Here is a 15,784-nt window from a genome sequence, read left to right on the forward strand (position 1 = left end):
GTTATCTCATGCAGTTTCTTTGTCATTCGCTTAGTTGCTGTGAAATAACCAGTCGGCAGGCTGTAAATCACAACAACCAGGCGGGATAAAATCGAATGCAGTCACTGATATTAATTATCAGGGGAGGATGTTGTAACCGAGCCTTAGACATATGAACAGCTTGGAAGAGTAACAATAGGCTGAAGATAGCCAATCACCAACCAGTATAGAACTACACCTCAGTCCTGACAAAACCGCCTCCAACTGATGATCAATGATTAAAAGAAAGTAAAAGTGACTTCTGCTGCGCTTGACAAAATGACTGCTCGGTTAGCAATGCAAGGGAAAAAAGTTTTATTATTCATCCTGTTTCAAGAGATCATGAACGCAGCAGACTTGAACACTGTCGAGAAACCGTCGGTGACATCGACTTCACGATCGGCATTTGTTGTTTTCCGTCAAAACACACGACTCGTGGGCCATGCTATCAAGTGGTTTTATTCGCCGAGTTTACTTTCGTGTAACCAGCTATGCTTGGGTAAAACCTGGTGCGCGTCAATAAACTTCAAGATGTCCTCTAAGGAGGACGGCAAAGGAACTTGTGAGCTTAACAAGCACAACTGGCCCTTGATTGACGAGTATGGAATATTACAAAGTCAGCATGGAGTGACTTTCGCATTGCTTCTCAAGGTAAGTTTTGGGCCATACCTTTTTAAGTTAATCTTCCACTTGCAGTTAAAATAGAATATTTGCTTTGAATTTGTGCTTTACAGTAAGGCAATCAGCCATGATTTCTAATTCATTCGACATTTTAAGGTTTCAGCTTGCTCTGACTTGCCGCCCACACAACAGCTTGCTTGCAGTTCGCAATTAAGGGCCGTCCTCAGGGCTGTCCTACTGCTTTGAGTACGTCAAAAGGGAAAACATGAATAACTTCAAACGTTCAATACACATGAACTAGTGTGACTTTTGTCACTTTACCCATTTTGATGACAATCTTTAATTTTTGCCGCAACTCGGTCCAGTTTAGATGGTATAAAAATTCAAAGAACTGCCACTTTTTCCCCTCCACTGAAATCGTCCGTATTGTACTATTCTACTATCTCTTTTTAATAACTTGGCGTGATTTCCAGGAATTACCGAGTCATAAAATCAAGTTCTGTAGCTCACTTGGTGCAAAAGGAACGATTTTTCATCAGCCGTACCGTTTTCATAAATCCAGTCGTATACACACTTTTTTTTCACAAGAATACAAATATTGTTTTTCCTGCCGAGACTGAATATTCTTATTTTTCTGGCGATGTTAGGCTGAAAATATTCAGCGTCAAATATTCTTAGATTATAACGTACGCCATTTCTGTTTTCGAATGTATTTGGTGTCTGAATCGTGTTAAAGTAATTTTGGAGCCGGCCTGCGGACATTTAAGCCTGATATGACACATAACGTCTTGCAGAAAGCATTGAACATACGGCTACAGCTGTTTTTATTGTTTTTTACCTGGTTTTGCCGCTTAGATCGAGAAAGGGCGAGTTTTATATGGTTTAGTTCAAAAACATAACTGTATTGCATTTACAAATTTTCAACACACAAAATATTTTTCTTTACAAAATCTCGGCCTCGAATTTATTCTTAAAATTTCGCAAATCTCGTAAATTTCAGCCTCAATATTCTTACAAAATATATTCTTATAAAAAAGAATGTATTAGCACAGAATGTTGGAAACCATCAGGAAATGTGTTTTGACTCTAGATACACCAGAAAGATCGAAAGTAATTAGAGATGCTTATTTTTGGCCTTTCCAGGTCATTCAGTCATTTTCCATGGAAAATAATAAAATGATCAGGAAATGCCCTGGGTTCACTCCAGATGCCCTAGAAAGATCGACAGTATAAATACATCCAGACAAATACATATATTGGTCACTTGAGAGTGCCAACATGCAGATGAACAGGAATATGTTAGTGTGTTTGTATTTGCTCAAGCTATTTTTGATGACAATGTAGATATCGACCACTTTGACAGCACCAACAGGTGAACAGGAACAAGTCCCCAACGTCACATAATCATATCATCAATTTTGATTAAAATCACTTTCAAAGAAAGCCATAAATTTCTCTTAATGTCAAAAATGTTCTCAAAGGCTAAAACTGTTTTCAGGTGACAATTACAATTTCCAGTCCGAGCTATTGGAGACTAAATTCTTAGTACCTTCATCATTTCAGTTTTGTCCAGTGCTTTTATGGCAATTTTTTTTAACTTTGTTATTATTTTTAACATCATTTGTATATGCTATTTGTTATAGAAAGCAATAAATTATTACATTACTTGTTAAATATTGTAGTCTAGTCGGTCCTCGTTACAAAATCGAAATAACTTTTAAACTTTGTTATTATTTCTAATATTATTTGTATTTGTTTTGGAAAGCAATAAATGATTATATCCCAAAAATATTTTGCGGGCTTTTACTCCACTTATTTAGCGTTGAGAACTTATTGATGCAGCAAGACAATTCACCATAAATTATGATTTTCTTAATTCTTATCAACTTTCTTCTTTATAAGGTCTTCATATTGGAAGGAGAAAATAAATACTGATCAGTATAGCATATAGCCATAGCGTGTTTCATAACCCATTGCTTTTGATCGCTGATTTCCGCCGACTGACTGGCTTTTTAATCAGATTTCGTTTGCTATTTTCCTATGGACAAAAAGAAGTATCCACGATAATTTAAAATAAAAACATAAATTTACGTGTAAACGAAAAGGTGCGTAAGTATAGAGAAGTATAGGGAATTAGAACCAAAAATGCGAATCAAGGAGGGAAAGAAATTTTCTCAGGGTATTTCGCGCAATTGTTTTTGCAACTATTTAGAATCAAAAAGCTTCAGAGGCACAAGGTACATTTTAAAGAACCAGTAAAGGCCGAAGCAAGTAAGAATTTGAAATGACGTGAGGTGAAGCTCTTACTCTTCTGTTGACTTCCAACTCCCATGATCTCTAATTCTCTGTTAAATTCTCTGAGTTAAAATCTCTTCAGTGAGGTATGTAGTTGCCCTAATCGAAAGGTTTTAGTTAAAGATCAATCATTCGAAACCAAAATTTTAGCGTCCAAGAATCTAGCCAATCAATCTAGCTCCCCAGCGCCCGTGTCGGTCAGTGGGAACGCTGGGATCTGGGTAAGAGGATGACTCCTATTAAACTGGAACTTACTCAAGACTTTTAGGCCATGTCCACGCTACTCCGGGGGAATTTAAAAACGTAACAATCACCGGTCATTTTGGATTTGTATTTGAGCAAAACTCGGTCAGGAAATCACATAATTATCTTGACGCCATCGTTTTCGAAAAGCTCCGTTTTCAAAATGGTTTCCTTCCACGCTACAACGCAAAGCCGGCGTTTTCAAATTCCCCCGGTTTGAAGAGCGTTTTCGAAAAGCTCCGCTTTCGTGACGCATTAGTGTGGATGGAAGGCTTACCGGAGAAATGAAGCTCCGTCTTCAAGTTCTTCCCGGGTAGCGTGCACGGGACCTTCAACAGCACACCAGAGTTTTCTTGTTTGTTTGTTTTTTGTTTTGTTTCTAAATTACATGTTAATTCTAACTTACTCTCAAATCGCTTGACAAGGCGATTAGTCAATGAATGAGTGATGAAAATGAAGACCCTAGTGTGCCAGTACTGTATACCATGCAGTTTCTCTTTCAGCCCTCGTTGTGGTTTTGAAATTGCAAACAAAATTGTGAGAATCATTTCTCCGCTTTATAAAATATCTGTCAGTCATAACATCCGCTGTGACTGGTCAATTTAGCAGGCCGTAATCGACTGCCCGCTAAAACCGCCATGTTAAAACCTAAAGCGAGGTATTGGTAACTAGCTAGACAACAACGAACAAAAGAAACTACATCCCGGTGTGAATTAATAAAAAAATAGTCTTTCACTCCGAAGTTTTCATTTAGGGCGGGTTTTTAAGTCCCGTATTAACACTGTTTCCTTGATTTTACACTGTAAATCACATTGCCCTGTTATGACATGCAGCTGAAGCCGAAGGCTGAGGCTGATACGTCGACCTTGATTATTCAGCTGAATATAACAAAAACCTCATCCAATAATTGTTTAAAAACAAAAGGTCGGACTAAACTGCCCACGTTCCAGTCACGAGCCTACATATAACTGCACGTACATTTCTAAATGTATTTACTAAATGCCACACTAATCTCGTATCCTTACTGAGGTTTAAAGATCGGAGTAAACTAATAATAAGAAAAGATGAAACAAAAGGTCGGACTAAACTGCCCACGTTCCAGTCACGAGCCTACATATAACTGCACGTGCATTTCTAAATGAATTTACTACATGCCACACTAATCTCGTATCCTTACTGAGGTTTAAAGATCGGAGTAAACTAATAATAAGAAAAGATGAAACAAAAGGTCGGACTAAACTGCCCACGTTCCAGTCACGAGCCTACATATAACTGCACGTGCATTTCTAAATGTATTTACTACATGCCACACTAATCTCGTATCCTTACTGAGGTTTAAAGATCGGAGTAAACTAATAATAAGAAAAGATGAATTAAACTCATTCAAGATTTCGACTTTATTCAAGATGCTTAGTTAAAGATTTCGGTCAATACAATAATTGCTAGTCGCTGCTGAATGAACAAAAGCTGCAACTGCAATAACAGACGCTTTAATTACAAATATTTAGAAACTTGTTCGAAGCAGATTTTTATATCAATTATAGAATTTTTGCAAAAACTAAACTTTGGATGCTTAGCTACTGTAGTACATTTGACATATCCACTGGAGCATTTATATTAAAGAAATTGTACTTATGTAAATGAAACTATATTTATTATGACTAAAGATTGAAGCCCAGCCAGGATGAGACATAATCAAAATTACGATAAAAACGTTCGCTGGTTAAAAAATTTCAAAAAGAACACGAGCTTTCCGCTGTCAATCTTAAGCCTTCGACGGATAGAAATGGATGCAGAATGATGAAATATATATGCAAGAAAAGGCGAGATAAAAATAAGAAGAAGAACAAAAGCAAAGTAAAAATGTGTAGATTAGCTGACTATTATTTAAAAGAATGCTATACTGGTTTGGAATCGGCTTAAAATTATTGTCAGCATGCTTGGTAGCAGAGGGGTGCCAAGCCAACAAAGCTTTTCTAGGATAGATGAATCTTTTTTTCACTCGTTTGTCTCACGATGGAGTCACTTTGAGATGTAGATCGCGGCGTTTCGACGTTTTTACACATCTTTAATGAAAAAGTTTTTCCAATGCGAAAAGAGCCTTTGTCGATGACACAAGAGTTATCAAAATCTATGCGATGGTCGAATGACCACGCATGTTTCGCAATGTTTGATCCATTAGCACATGTTTTGACATTCATGATATGTTCTTTCTTTACGACTTTCAAAACACCGGCCAGTTTCGCCTACATAACACCAATCACGATCGGCCCAGGATTCCAAACCAGTATAGTATTTCTTTTAAACAATAGTCCCTAATTTACGCATTTTTACTTTGCTTTTGTCTATTTTTATCTCGCGTTTTCTTTCTCATTCTGCATTCCATTTTTATCCGTCCAAGGCTGTACTTGACAGTCGAAAGCACATGTTCCTTTTGAAATTTTTTCAGCCAGCGAACGTTCTAATCGTAATTTTGATTATATTATTTTATTACATTTAACCTTTGTAGCGGAATACAATGAAAATCCTAAGAATACCTTAATCTGAAGCCTTTTTCACTCTTTTGAAGATGCTGAGTTATTTCATGCAGTTTCTCTGCATTCATTTAGTTGTTGTAAAATAATCAGTCGGTAGGGTTTCTGTCAAAGTAATCACAACACTCAGGCGGGCTAAAAAAACGAAAGCAGTCACTGATATTATCAGGGGAGGATGTTGTAGCCGAGCCTCAGTCAGATTGCAATGTTTTGTTTCTCAACATATATATTAACCACAGGTTAGACATATTAACAACCTGCAAAAATTACAATAGGCTGAAGATAGCCAATCACCAACCTGTACAGGACTACACCTGACAAAAATGCCTCTCACTGATCTGTGATCAACGATGAAAAGAAAGTAAAGTGACTTCTGCTGCGCTTGACAAAATGACTGCTCGGTTAGCAATGCAAGGGAAAAAAGTTTTATTATTCATCCTGTTTCAAGAGATCATGAACGTAGCAGACTTGAACACCGTTGAGAAACCGTCGGTGACATCGACTTCACGATCGGCATTTTTTGTTTCCCGTAAAAACACGCGACTCGTGGGCCACGCTATCAAGTGGTTTTATTCGCCGAGTTTACTTTCGTGCGGCCAGTTATGTTTGAGTAAAACCTGGTGCACTTCAATAAACTTCAAGATGTCCTCTAAGGAGGACGGCAAAGGAACTTGTGAACTGAACAAGCACAATTGGCCCTTGATTGACGAGTATGGAATATTACAAAGTCAGCATGGAGTGACTTTCGCATTACTTATCAAGGTAATACTTTTTTAAATTAATCTTCCAACTAGTTGAAATAGAATCTAGTTTTTTTAATTTTTGCTTTTACGGTAAGGCAGTTAGTAGTGATTTCTAAAATTTACTCGACATTTTACCGTTTCTGTTTGTTCTGCTCTGAAGCGCTCGCTCATCAACTTGCTTGCAGTTCGCGCTTGACGCTGTCCTCAGGGCTGTTCGGCTACTGCTTTGATAGCGTCAAAAGGGTAACCAGGAATAACGTCAGAGTGAATTTTGCCACTTTACCTATTTTTAATGACAATGTATGTGCCTGAATTTATGATTACAATGTTGATGAACCCTTATTACCCCAACTCGGTCCAAAGTATAGGGGATATAAAAATTCAAAAGCATGTCACTTTTTTCCCCCACTCTAATCTTCCGTTTTGTATTCTTCTACTATCTCTTTTAAATCATTTGGCGTGTCGCTTGGCGTGATTTCCAGTCCTTACCGAGTCCTAAAATCAAGTTCTGTAGCTCACTTGATGCAAAGAAAGCATGCGCAAATTTTTCATCAACCGTACCGTTTGGTGTCTCTGATGGTGTTGAAGTAATTTTGCAGTCAGCCTGCAGACATTAAAACCTGATGACGCACATAACTTCTTGCACAAATATTATTGGCATCGAACATATATACGGCTGGTGCTGTTTTGCTGGGTTTTTTTGCCTAGTTTCGCCCTTAGAGAAAGGAAGAACTTTACACGGTTTAGCTAAAAACATATAATTGTTATTCAACACAAAAAATTACTTTCTTTTCAATTTTACATTCTCAACTTTCGCAAATTTCAGCCTCGATTTTCTTATAAAATATATTCTTAAAAAAAAAGAGTGTATTGGCACCGGATGTTCGAAACAATCAGGAAATGCCGTGTTTTGACTCTAGATAGACCAGAAAGATCGAAAGTAATTAGAGATGCTTATTTTTGGCCTTTCCAGGTCATTCAATCATTTTCCATGGAAATAATAAGAAGCACAGAATATTGGAAATGATCAGGAAATGTCCTTATATTTTGACTCCAGATGCCCTAGACAGATCGACAGTATAAATAAATCCAGACATGTACATACACATATTGATCACTTGAGAGTGCCAACACCGGGGGGGGGGGGGGACGGGTGCTCGTCGTACTTTTTAGAGCTTAAAAAAGCGGGAACTTTAGCGGTACTTTAGAGTATTGAGCCAAAAAAAGTGACTAGACGGAGTGTTGTTTTAGAATCAGTACCTCTTAAGGGGGAAAGAAATTTCAAGCCATATCCGGTCCGTAAAAGAGGGTCTTGGAACCTCTTAAGGGGGTTCTTTTCAAAATTTCCCGACGAGCACCCCCGTCCTTTTTATATGGGGGTCCCCCCGGATGCCAACATGCAGGTGAACATGAATAACGTCAAAACGTCAAAATCAGAACTTCAAATTCAAAACGTCAGTAAAAACCAGCGTGTTTGGTTTACTCAAGCTATTTTTGATGACAATGCAGATACTGACCACTTTGACAGCGTCAACAGGTGAACAGGAACAAGTTCCCAACGTCACATAATCGTACGAACCTATCTCACGCTTCTGTTTTTGATTACAATGTATATTAACCACTTGGAAAGGAAGCCAGAAATTTCTCTTGATGGCAAAAATGTTCTCAAAGGCTAAAACTGTTTTTAGGTGACAGTTACGATTTCCAGTCCGAGCTATATATTGGAAACTAAACCTCAACTCAAACCTCAACTCAAACCTCAACCTCAACAGGGTATTTCCTGTGCTTTCATGTCAGTTTACTTTTTATTTCATTTATTTGGCACTGAGAAATTGTTGATATATCAAGGCACTGCACCATAAATTATGATTTTCTTAATGCTTATCACCTGTCTTCTTTATAAGGCCTTCACCTTGGAAGGAGAAAATAGATACTGTTCAGTATAGCATATAGCCATAGCGTGTTTCATAACCCATTGCTTTTGATCGTCGGCTTTTTAATCGAATTTCGTTAGGGAATTTTCTATGAATAAAAAGACGAATCAACTTCTATGCAAAACAGACAAGGATTTGACATGATTTGCTTTCCCTTGCCGTCATTTTTTTACCCTTTGTTTTCATTTTTAGAATTTTTGTTTCGTTTTTCTCTAAGAAGATAAGTTATAAACGTAAGCCAACTTTTTAGTCAGGTTTTAGGGCATTCCGCAGATTGCTTTTGCAGTGTTTCGTTCTTCTATGCATATTCAGAAGATGTTTCTTTGCTTTGTATCGCTTGTCTTGTCTGTTTTTTCAGGGTTGTCTTAAAGCAGGCTGTCTTGACGGAGGTTCCTGTTTATTTGACAAGAAAAACGAGACATTTTCCTGCGTCAAAGAACCGCAAACGGACGATAACAGTGACATCCAAACAGGTTAGACTAGGAAACAGGTTTTATATAATGGAAAGCGATCACGTACAACTCCTTAGGCGTGAATTACTTGATCGAGTACACTGTACCCAGATCTCTCACGGGTCTGGATACGCAATACGCATGCGTCTTACGTAGTAGTTGTTTAATCTCGTACCTAGGGTCAGCACTGAGGGACTAACGTGCATTCTATTAAAGTGGACTTTTTGCCTATTGCTAAGGAAAACAATGACTCAGATATCAAATCTCCTGTGTAATATTGTAAATTTGTTTTGTCTGTTATCACTAAATTAGACTGCGATAGTTCCAAGCCATTGGGTATGGAGGACGGTTCAATTCCAGATAATAAGATCACAGCATCTTCCACACACAGCAACAGTGAAGTGGCTTGGGGAAGACTTCACTATTCACAAGGAAGTTGGACTCCAAACACAGATACCGGTTACCAATGGCTCCAAGTAAACTTCGTACCGGAAGTGAAACTCATAACACACATCGCCACGCAAGGAAACGGAAAGAGCTGGTGGTGGGTAAAAGAATATTACGTCATGTATAAGAAAGGAGGGGGAGACTTTAAAGAATACATGGAAAATAACCATCGAGTGGTGAGTTAAAACACAATCTTAAACGGTTAAAAAATGGTTTGTTTAGTAGGTAATTTAAAACAAAGAGGCAGACAGATTGAGGGGTAGAAAGCCATAAACAGTAATTTCAATGTTTTCTATTTTTTGTTATAGCTCTTCCCGGGCAACAAAAACAAGGATGGTGAAGTCAAGAACAAGATTACCAATCCTTTTCAAGGGGATACTGTGCGCATAAAACCGACAGCATTTTCTGGAAGGATTGCTTTGAGAATTGAACTGTACGGATGTGAAGTCTAGTCACTACTACATGCATAAAGCTCATGAAGGAAATTATAAAATAGCTGAAAACCTAGCTTTACAAGAATGCCAGCAGATAAATTTCCTGTGAGCTTAAGTGGGAAGGGCCGGGATCCCTGGTGAGGGGGGGTTCCCATATCTTAAAAAGAACCCCTCAGAGGTACCAGGATGCTGCTATGTGGGCGTGGCTTAAAAATTTTTCACCCCTAAGAGGTACCAGTTCTAAAACAACACATAATGTCCTGTTATATTTTTTGGTTCAATCTAACCCCAAAACGGGTACAGTCGAACCTGGATTATCCGGACTCGTTGGGACTAGACAAAATAGTCCGGATAATCGAGGGTCCGGATAATCGAAAATATGAATATTAATGCAGAACAAACCTGTCTAAATAAAGCAACATACATTTAACCGTGAAACAACACTTTTACAAATCGTTTGGAAACAATATGGTCTACTGTACATCTTGAACCACTCTACTCTGAGCCAATCAGAACTCATTCGAGCATTCAGCCTCATTAGTTACGATGCGTGCGATCGTTGCTTTTTAAAAGCAAAAAATCCCTCGCTTTTGACTGCACTTTTCAATGCTATAGTATTAAAAAGAATATTGTTACGGATCTTGATCGTGACTAATAAATATTCATGACAAAATTGGGACTAGAGAAAAAGTCCGGATAATCGAGGTACGGATAATCGAGGTTCGACTGTACCGCAAAAAGCTCCCGCCGTGGACCTTTTGAGGCAGAACACCATTAGAAGTACCAAAACCGCTTTCTAACCCCTGAAAGGTACGACGAGTACCCCCCGTCCTTTTTATATTGGAGTTACCCGGGGGGCCGGAACAGGCTAGCATACAAACCGGCCCTACCACTTAGTCAGTAATCTCTTGTTATTAGCTGTAAGAGTCAAATTATTTCCTGAGATTATCAGAATAATCCTAGAACTGTGTCGTATTAACTCTTGTTTTTAGGCCATCGTAGCTTGATTAAGAATATAACGCAAACAGCGGTGATAAACATTGTATTCCAACGCATTTCAATACAGAACTTGACGTTATATATGCTAGTCTACATACATTTTTAAAAGTGACCGTTACAATTTTTAAAAAGCTATATATCGTAATTATTAGAGGTCTGAAACCTAGACTGTGAGAAATGATCTGTAGGTTAACGTGCTGCTGCAGATCATTACTATCAAGTCGTCACGGATTTCAGTAAGTGTGTAAGTCTTTATATAAAATTATATTATTACTATAAATTGTCGCGGATTTGACTACGTCGTCGCTGCATGGATTTGACTCTGGCTACATCGTCACGTATTTGACTTTGACTACATCGTCACACATTTGACTTTGACTACATCGTCACGCATTTGACTTTGACTACATCATCACGCATTTCACTTTGACTACATCGTCACGCATTTGACTTTGACTACATCGTCACGCATTTGACTTTGACTAAATCGTCACGCATTTGACTTTGACTACATCGTCACGTATTTGACTTTGACTATATCGTCACGCATTTGACTTTAACTACATCGTCACGCATTTGACTTTGATTATATCGTCACGCATTTGACTTTGATTACATCCTCGCGGATTTGACTTTATCGTGAATTTACGTCCGTAAGTCTACGGACTTACAAGCGTTCATATAAAACCTCAATTTGATTTTAAATTATCAAGGATTTGACTATTACCTTCACGGATTTGACCATAATGTCACAGATTTGACAAAAAGCCGTGAATCAAAGGTACGAATATAGTCCCTAACTGAGTCGTCGCGGATTTAACTCTACCGTCACGGATCTTATGTTTTTCCGTCACGTGTAAGTCACAGGTCCGTCACGGAGCCATTACGTAAACAACTGTCACTTGTTTTACCAGTTTTGACCGTCACGGGTTTTACCAATGTCCTTAAACGTCGCCTTTAACTAGCGTCTCCTAGCCTTTTTTTAGCGTAATTGCATTAACCAGTCAAACCTATGCATTATATCACACTTAAGGTCATTCCACTGAAATAGAACCGGCACTGAGATTTTTGTCAAACTTTGCCTATTGACTGTTTATATTGTAGGAACTTAAATTTGTAAATAAAAATGAGGGGTCCCCATGTTCGTTTAGGAGCAATAGCAGCTTGTTTATACGATATAAATCCTTACAATAGCACCATGATTATAGTCACGATTTCTTGCTAAAATCACGTTTCCGACGATTGTTTCTTGCTCAACACTGAGAATTGGCCCATATTTATTTTACATAGAGAAATTTATTACTCAATTCAACACAACAGAAAAAAATGATGGGTCACCGTACTCGTTTTCGAGAAAATGACGATTTACCTCTAGGGTGAGGTCCAGCCGCAAAGAAAAAGCCGCCATTTTTTTAATGCGCGCGCGCTAATCACGCGTGAAATTATGCGTAGCAGGGATGCGCAATGCAATACTGGGGAACGACCTTAACCGTTTCTGACCCGATACTTAAGTACTTTATTAGAGCGCAGATGTTTTAAGAGTCATAGTCTATGAGATTCAAACTTTGGCCGGCCACCGTACCTCAACGATTTTGCTGAAATTTGGCATGCAATCTTGTTTTAGGATCGTAACTACGAAATGGATGTTAAAAAGTTCCAGTTCTTTCTACTTTGGAAAATATCGAGAAGGTCGATTTCGGATGACCTTGGCGGCCCGCCAATATGGCGGATGGAAGGAGTTCTTGTTACTTCAATCCTGATCCTGCCATCGTAATTTCTCGACAATTCTTGTAACAGACACAAACAACTATCCTTCTTTGTCTTATATATCAAAATAAATTCGGAAATGATAAGTTTGAACGACCAACGGCCAAGAGGCACGAAGGTATATTTTCTTAGCTTTGAAAAGTCGTAAATTTACTTCAAATTGGAAGGCTGATATCTCCAGTGTTATCTCGATTGAGAAGTAGCCAGTTACCCAGAGTGTAGCTTAGTTATTGCTGGTTTGATTCCATTAATAAAAATTTGGGGGAGTTGTAACAGCGTAGACTGAAAAATTATATTATTAGTAGTAATTTAGCCTTTTCTGCGGAACAGCTAGTTAAGCCAATATTTGTCGAGGGAAATAGAAAACGATTCCTGTCGCTTAAATAATGCAATTTCCATGTTTTCTTGCTTATGTGATTCAAAGAGCTGTGTTTGAAAACAGGTTTCAAGATTGTGTGTGCGATTTTTAGCGAAAATTTTACACTGCTCACTTTGTTGTTGCACTGTAAAAAGTCTTCACTGAAAATCCAAATTACAGATTTGAAATCGCCAAATGCGTGAACATGTCCCGTTCAAGTGCTTATTCAATTGATTATCTATTCTTAAATTCCTCTCACAATATTGGGATATTGGAATCACTCATCTTCTGGCATGAAAAATCTGTTTGTTCCACGCAGAACAATGAATGTCGATGAAATACGGCGAATGAATTTGTGACAAGCTCCTGTGAAATGAACATCGTGAGGTGAAGTGAAGTGAAGTGAAGTGAAGTGAAGTGAAGGTGCGCTATATCGCTAATTCAGTAATTTTATTCATTTGGTCATCTGACATTGTGCAAACGCTATATCTAAGTTAATGAAACCGATTTTTAGGATTAACAGTTACAGTAGTGTCGAGTAGCACGTTTTAGAAGTATTTGTTGGTAGAGCTGTAAGTTTATTTATAATATTAGTATCGATGATATGATACCGTAAAGTTGGTATGGGGATATTTGAAACGCGGTCAGTGTAAAACAAGGACTACCGACTGTGGACTGTAGAATACGGACTACGGACTGGGTGTAAAACACGCACTGTCAATTTCAAGGCATAACTAACACGGCGTTATCTTTTAGAATGATCTAAGTTGTTCAAACTTGATGGTTTATATTAACGACCGAAGAAACGGTAAGATGATACTTTCCGTCTAGCTGTAAGTCTACATTTTTTGATGGCTTCGAGTGGGGTGTAGGGGAGGGCCGCGGATGTCCGTCTGCTGTACAGCAAAATGTAACTACAGCGAAAGACAACTCTAAATGAGGAAAAAAAATAAAGTTTTGCAAAACTCTCTGAGACAAGTTTTTTTTGCAAGTTATCACAATGCAGCTCTCATTTCATGGGCCCACAGAAGACGTGGTTGAGTGGTAGCGGAACACTCCGATACCATTGGGGTTAACGCACCAAGAAACGGAGCTTTTCGTTTTCCTTGTTGACCAGGCACTTCCAGTTTAAGTAAGCGACAAATTTCGCTTAGTTTACCGATTTTTAATATACTTAGCTTCTGTGAAGTGACGAGTTCGCAAAGATTGTGACCATCGCACATGACTGGGTGCTTGGGCTGTATGTGCTCCAATGCCTCATTTCGTAAGGTTGCCAGCGCTTCTTCATTTTCAGCTGCTTCATAGTCTTTGCCGGAAATTGACTGGGCTTCTGAGTTTTTGTATTTTGCCCGCCGTGAAAAGAAACTTTGGGGAAGACAAAATCTCCTCGTGTGAGAATTGTCTCTGACCATCAACATCTCGAGCAATTTTCATTTCATTTTTTCCTTGAATTCCTAGGTTTGATAGGGCGGAAGTTGCTATGTGAAAATGAAGCATCGGTTGCCGTAACGGTAGCGTTGTGACCTTCAATGCCTGAAAGAAATAATGATCATGGTGAGTAATAATTTCTCGACGGTTTGACAAACAATATATAAAAATAAATAATATTTCTTTTCCCTTTTAGCACCCTCTTTGCAATTTGCAAATATATTTAATGCAAATCAAATTAAGTTGTGAAATATAATATTATATTGTGATGTTTTTGGCTTCCCGCAGTAAATTGAAAACGCCTGCAAAGAGCATATACTTGTAATTAGGGAAGTACCGTTAGAAACGTTACAATGGGGTATATACCAAAAGCAAAAAAAAAAACTTTGAGCAAGGAAGAATTGCGCAAAAAAGTCCTGCACAACGATCAGCCCAGGCAAAATTCCCTGTCGCATCAGAGAGTGGGTACGATCGAGAAAAAAGAAAAAAAAAAGGAAAAAAAAAACGTCATCAGCGTCAGTCAGAGATAAGTCATATCGTACCCTTCTGATGGTCTGCTTTGTTTGATTCTTCATGTCAACTATGTGAATGGCAGGATGTCCTTTCCCTAAACGAAGATTACCCCACTCAGGAATATTGCGCTTAGAATCCAGATTACCGGGCGCTAAGGATTAGTCTTATTTTGGAGGAACCGTCGATACAGCGGGTATAGAACATCAAATTATGGGGTGAAAATGTTTACAATGAAATAGATAAGTAATTCGAATCAGTACCTGCTCTTGCCCAAAGTAGCTGAATTTCGCTTTTAAGCGAAGTATCGATAACGTTAATTGAAACATTTGAGATGAGGCCTTATATCTCTGGTGCCTTGTGAAAACGATACGCACTCGCTTGATGCTATGCTTTGTCCGCAGCTGTCCGTAAAAAACCTTCAAAACCCACATCTAACCACTGTTACTTCATTTTTGTGTCGATGAAAGCCAAAGAAATAAAGATAGAAATAAAATAAAACCACTTACGTAATTCAAACCATAGCAAGGAAAATTCTTCACCCTGTGCACGGTAGGATTGAGTGAATAAACTTAATTAGCGAATGCGCGCGCTGCAAGTTAGCGAACGGGAAAGGATGTTCATTTCACATCAGTTTGTCAATCAGTCATCCTCGTTATGTTCTCAACGTTCATCGTTCAGGCTTCAAATTCTGCCGGGATACACAACTTTTTCACAATAGAAGCTAAGGTAGGTGATTTTTATATGCCATCTAGAGAAAGGGGAGCACAAAGGGGAGTTTAAGAGCCTGAATCAGTTAAAGAGGACTTCATTTGAAACGTGACGTAATTTGCATATTTGTTCTCAACAGTGATTGAAATTATGTCGGTCGCTATTTCCGCGATAGTTTGTAGCCACGTAATCTAGGTAAAATAATATTTTTTTTGATATTGGAAATGAAAATTGAGTTCCTATGTTCTGGGTGATTTCCAGGATACTTTGATTTGGAAAAAAAGAAATCT

At 38.3% G+C, this 15,784-nt stretch overlaps 1 protein-coding gene across 2 annotated transcripts; it reads left to right on the forward strand.

Annotated features, from left to right (window-relative positions):
* The first annotated feature begins 7 nt into the window (after positions 1 to 7).
* Positions 8 to 11,860, forward strand: LOC110040662 (uncharacterized). Of its 2 annotated transcripts, none has more exons than XM_020745940.2 (4): positions 8 to 669; positions 8,747 to 8,861; positions 9,153 to 9,463; positions 9,596 to 11,860. In XM_020745940.2, the coding sequence occupies exons 1-4, from the start codon at positions 298 to 300 to the stop codon at positions 9,737 to 9,739; spliced, it is 942 nt and encodes a 313-aa protein (XP_020601599.2). In that variant the 5' UTR covers positions 8 to 297; the 3' UTR covers positions 9,740 to 11,860. The 2 variants fall into 2 exon arrangements, with proteins under 2 accessions (XP_020601599.2, XP_020601598.1); XM_020745939.2 differs by lacking the exon at positions 8 to 669 and adding an exon at positions 5,077 to 6,473.
* The last annotated feature ends 3,924 nt before the right edge of the window (positions 11,861 to 15,784 follow it).

The sequence above is a fragment of the Orbicella faveolata genome, unplaced genomic scaffold (genome assembly GCF_042242905.1).
Source record: "Orbicella faveolata isolate gen_17 unplaced genomic scaffold, um_ofav_v1 contig_25, whole genome shotgun sequence".
NCBI classification, from domain to species: Eukaryota; Metazoa; Cnidaria; class Anthozoa; order Scleractinia; family Merulinidae; genus Orbicella; species Orbicella faveolata.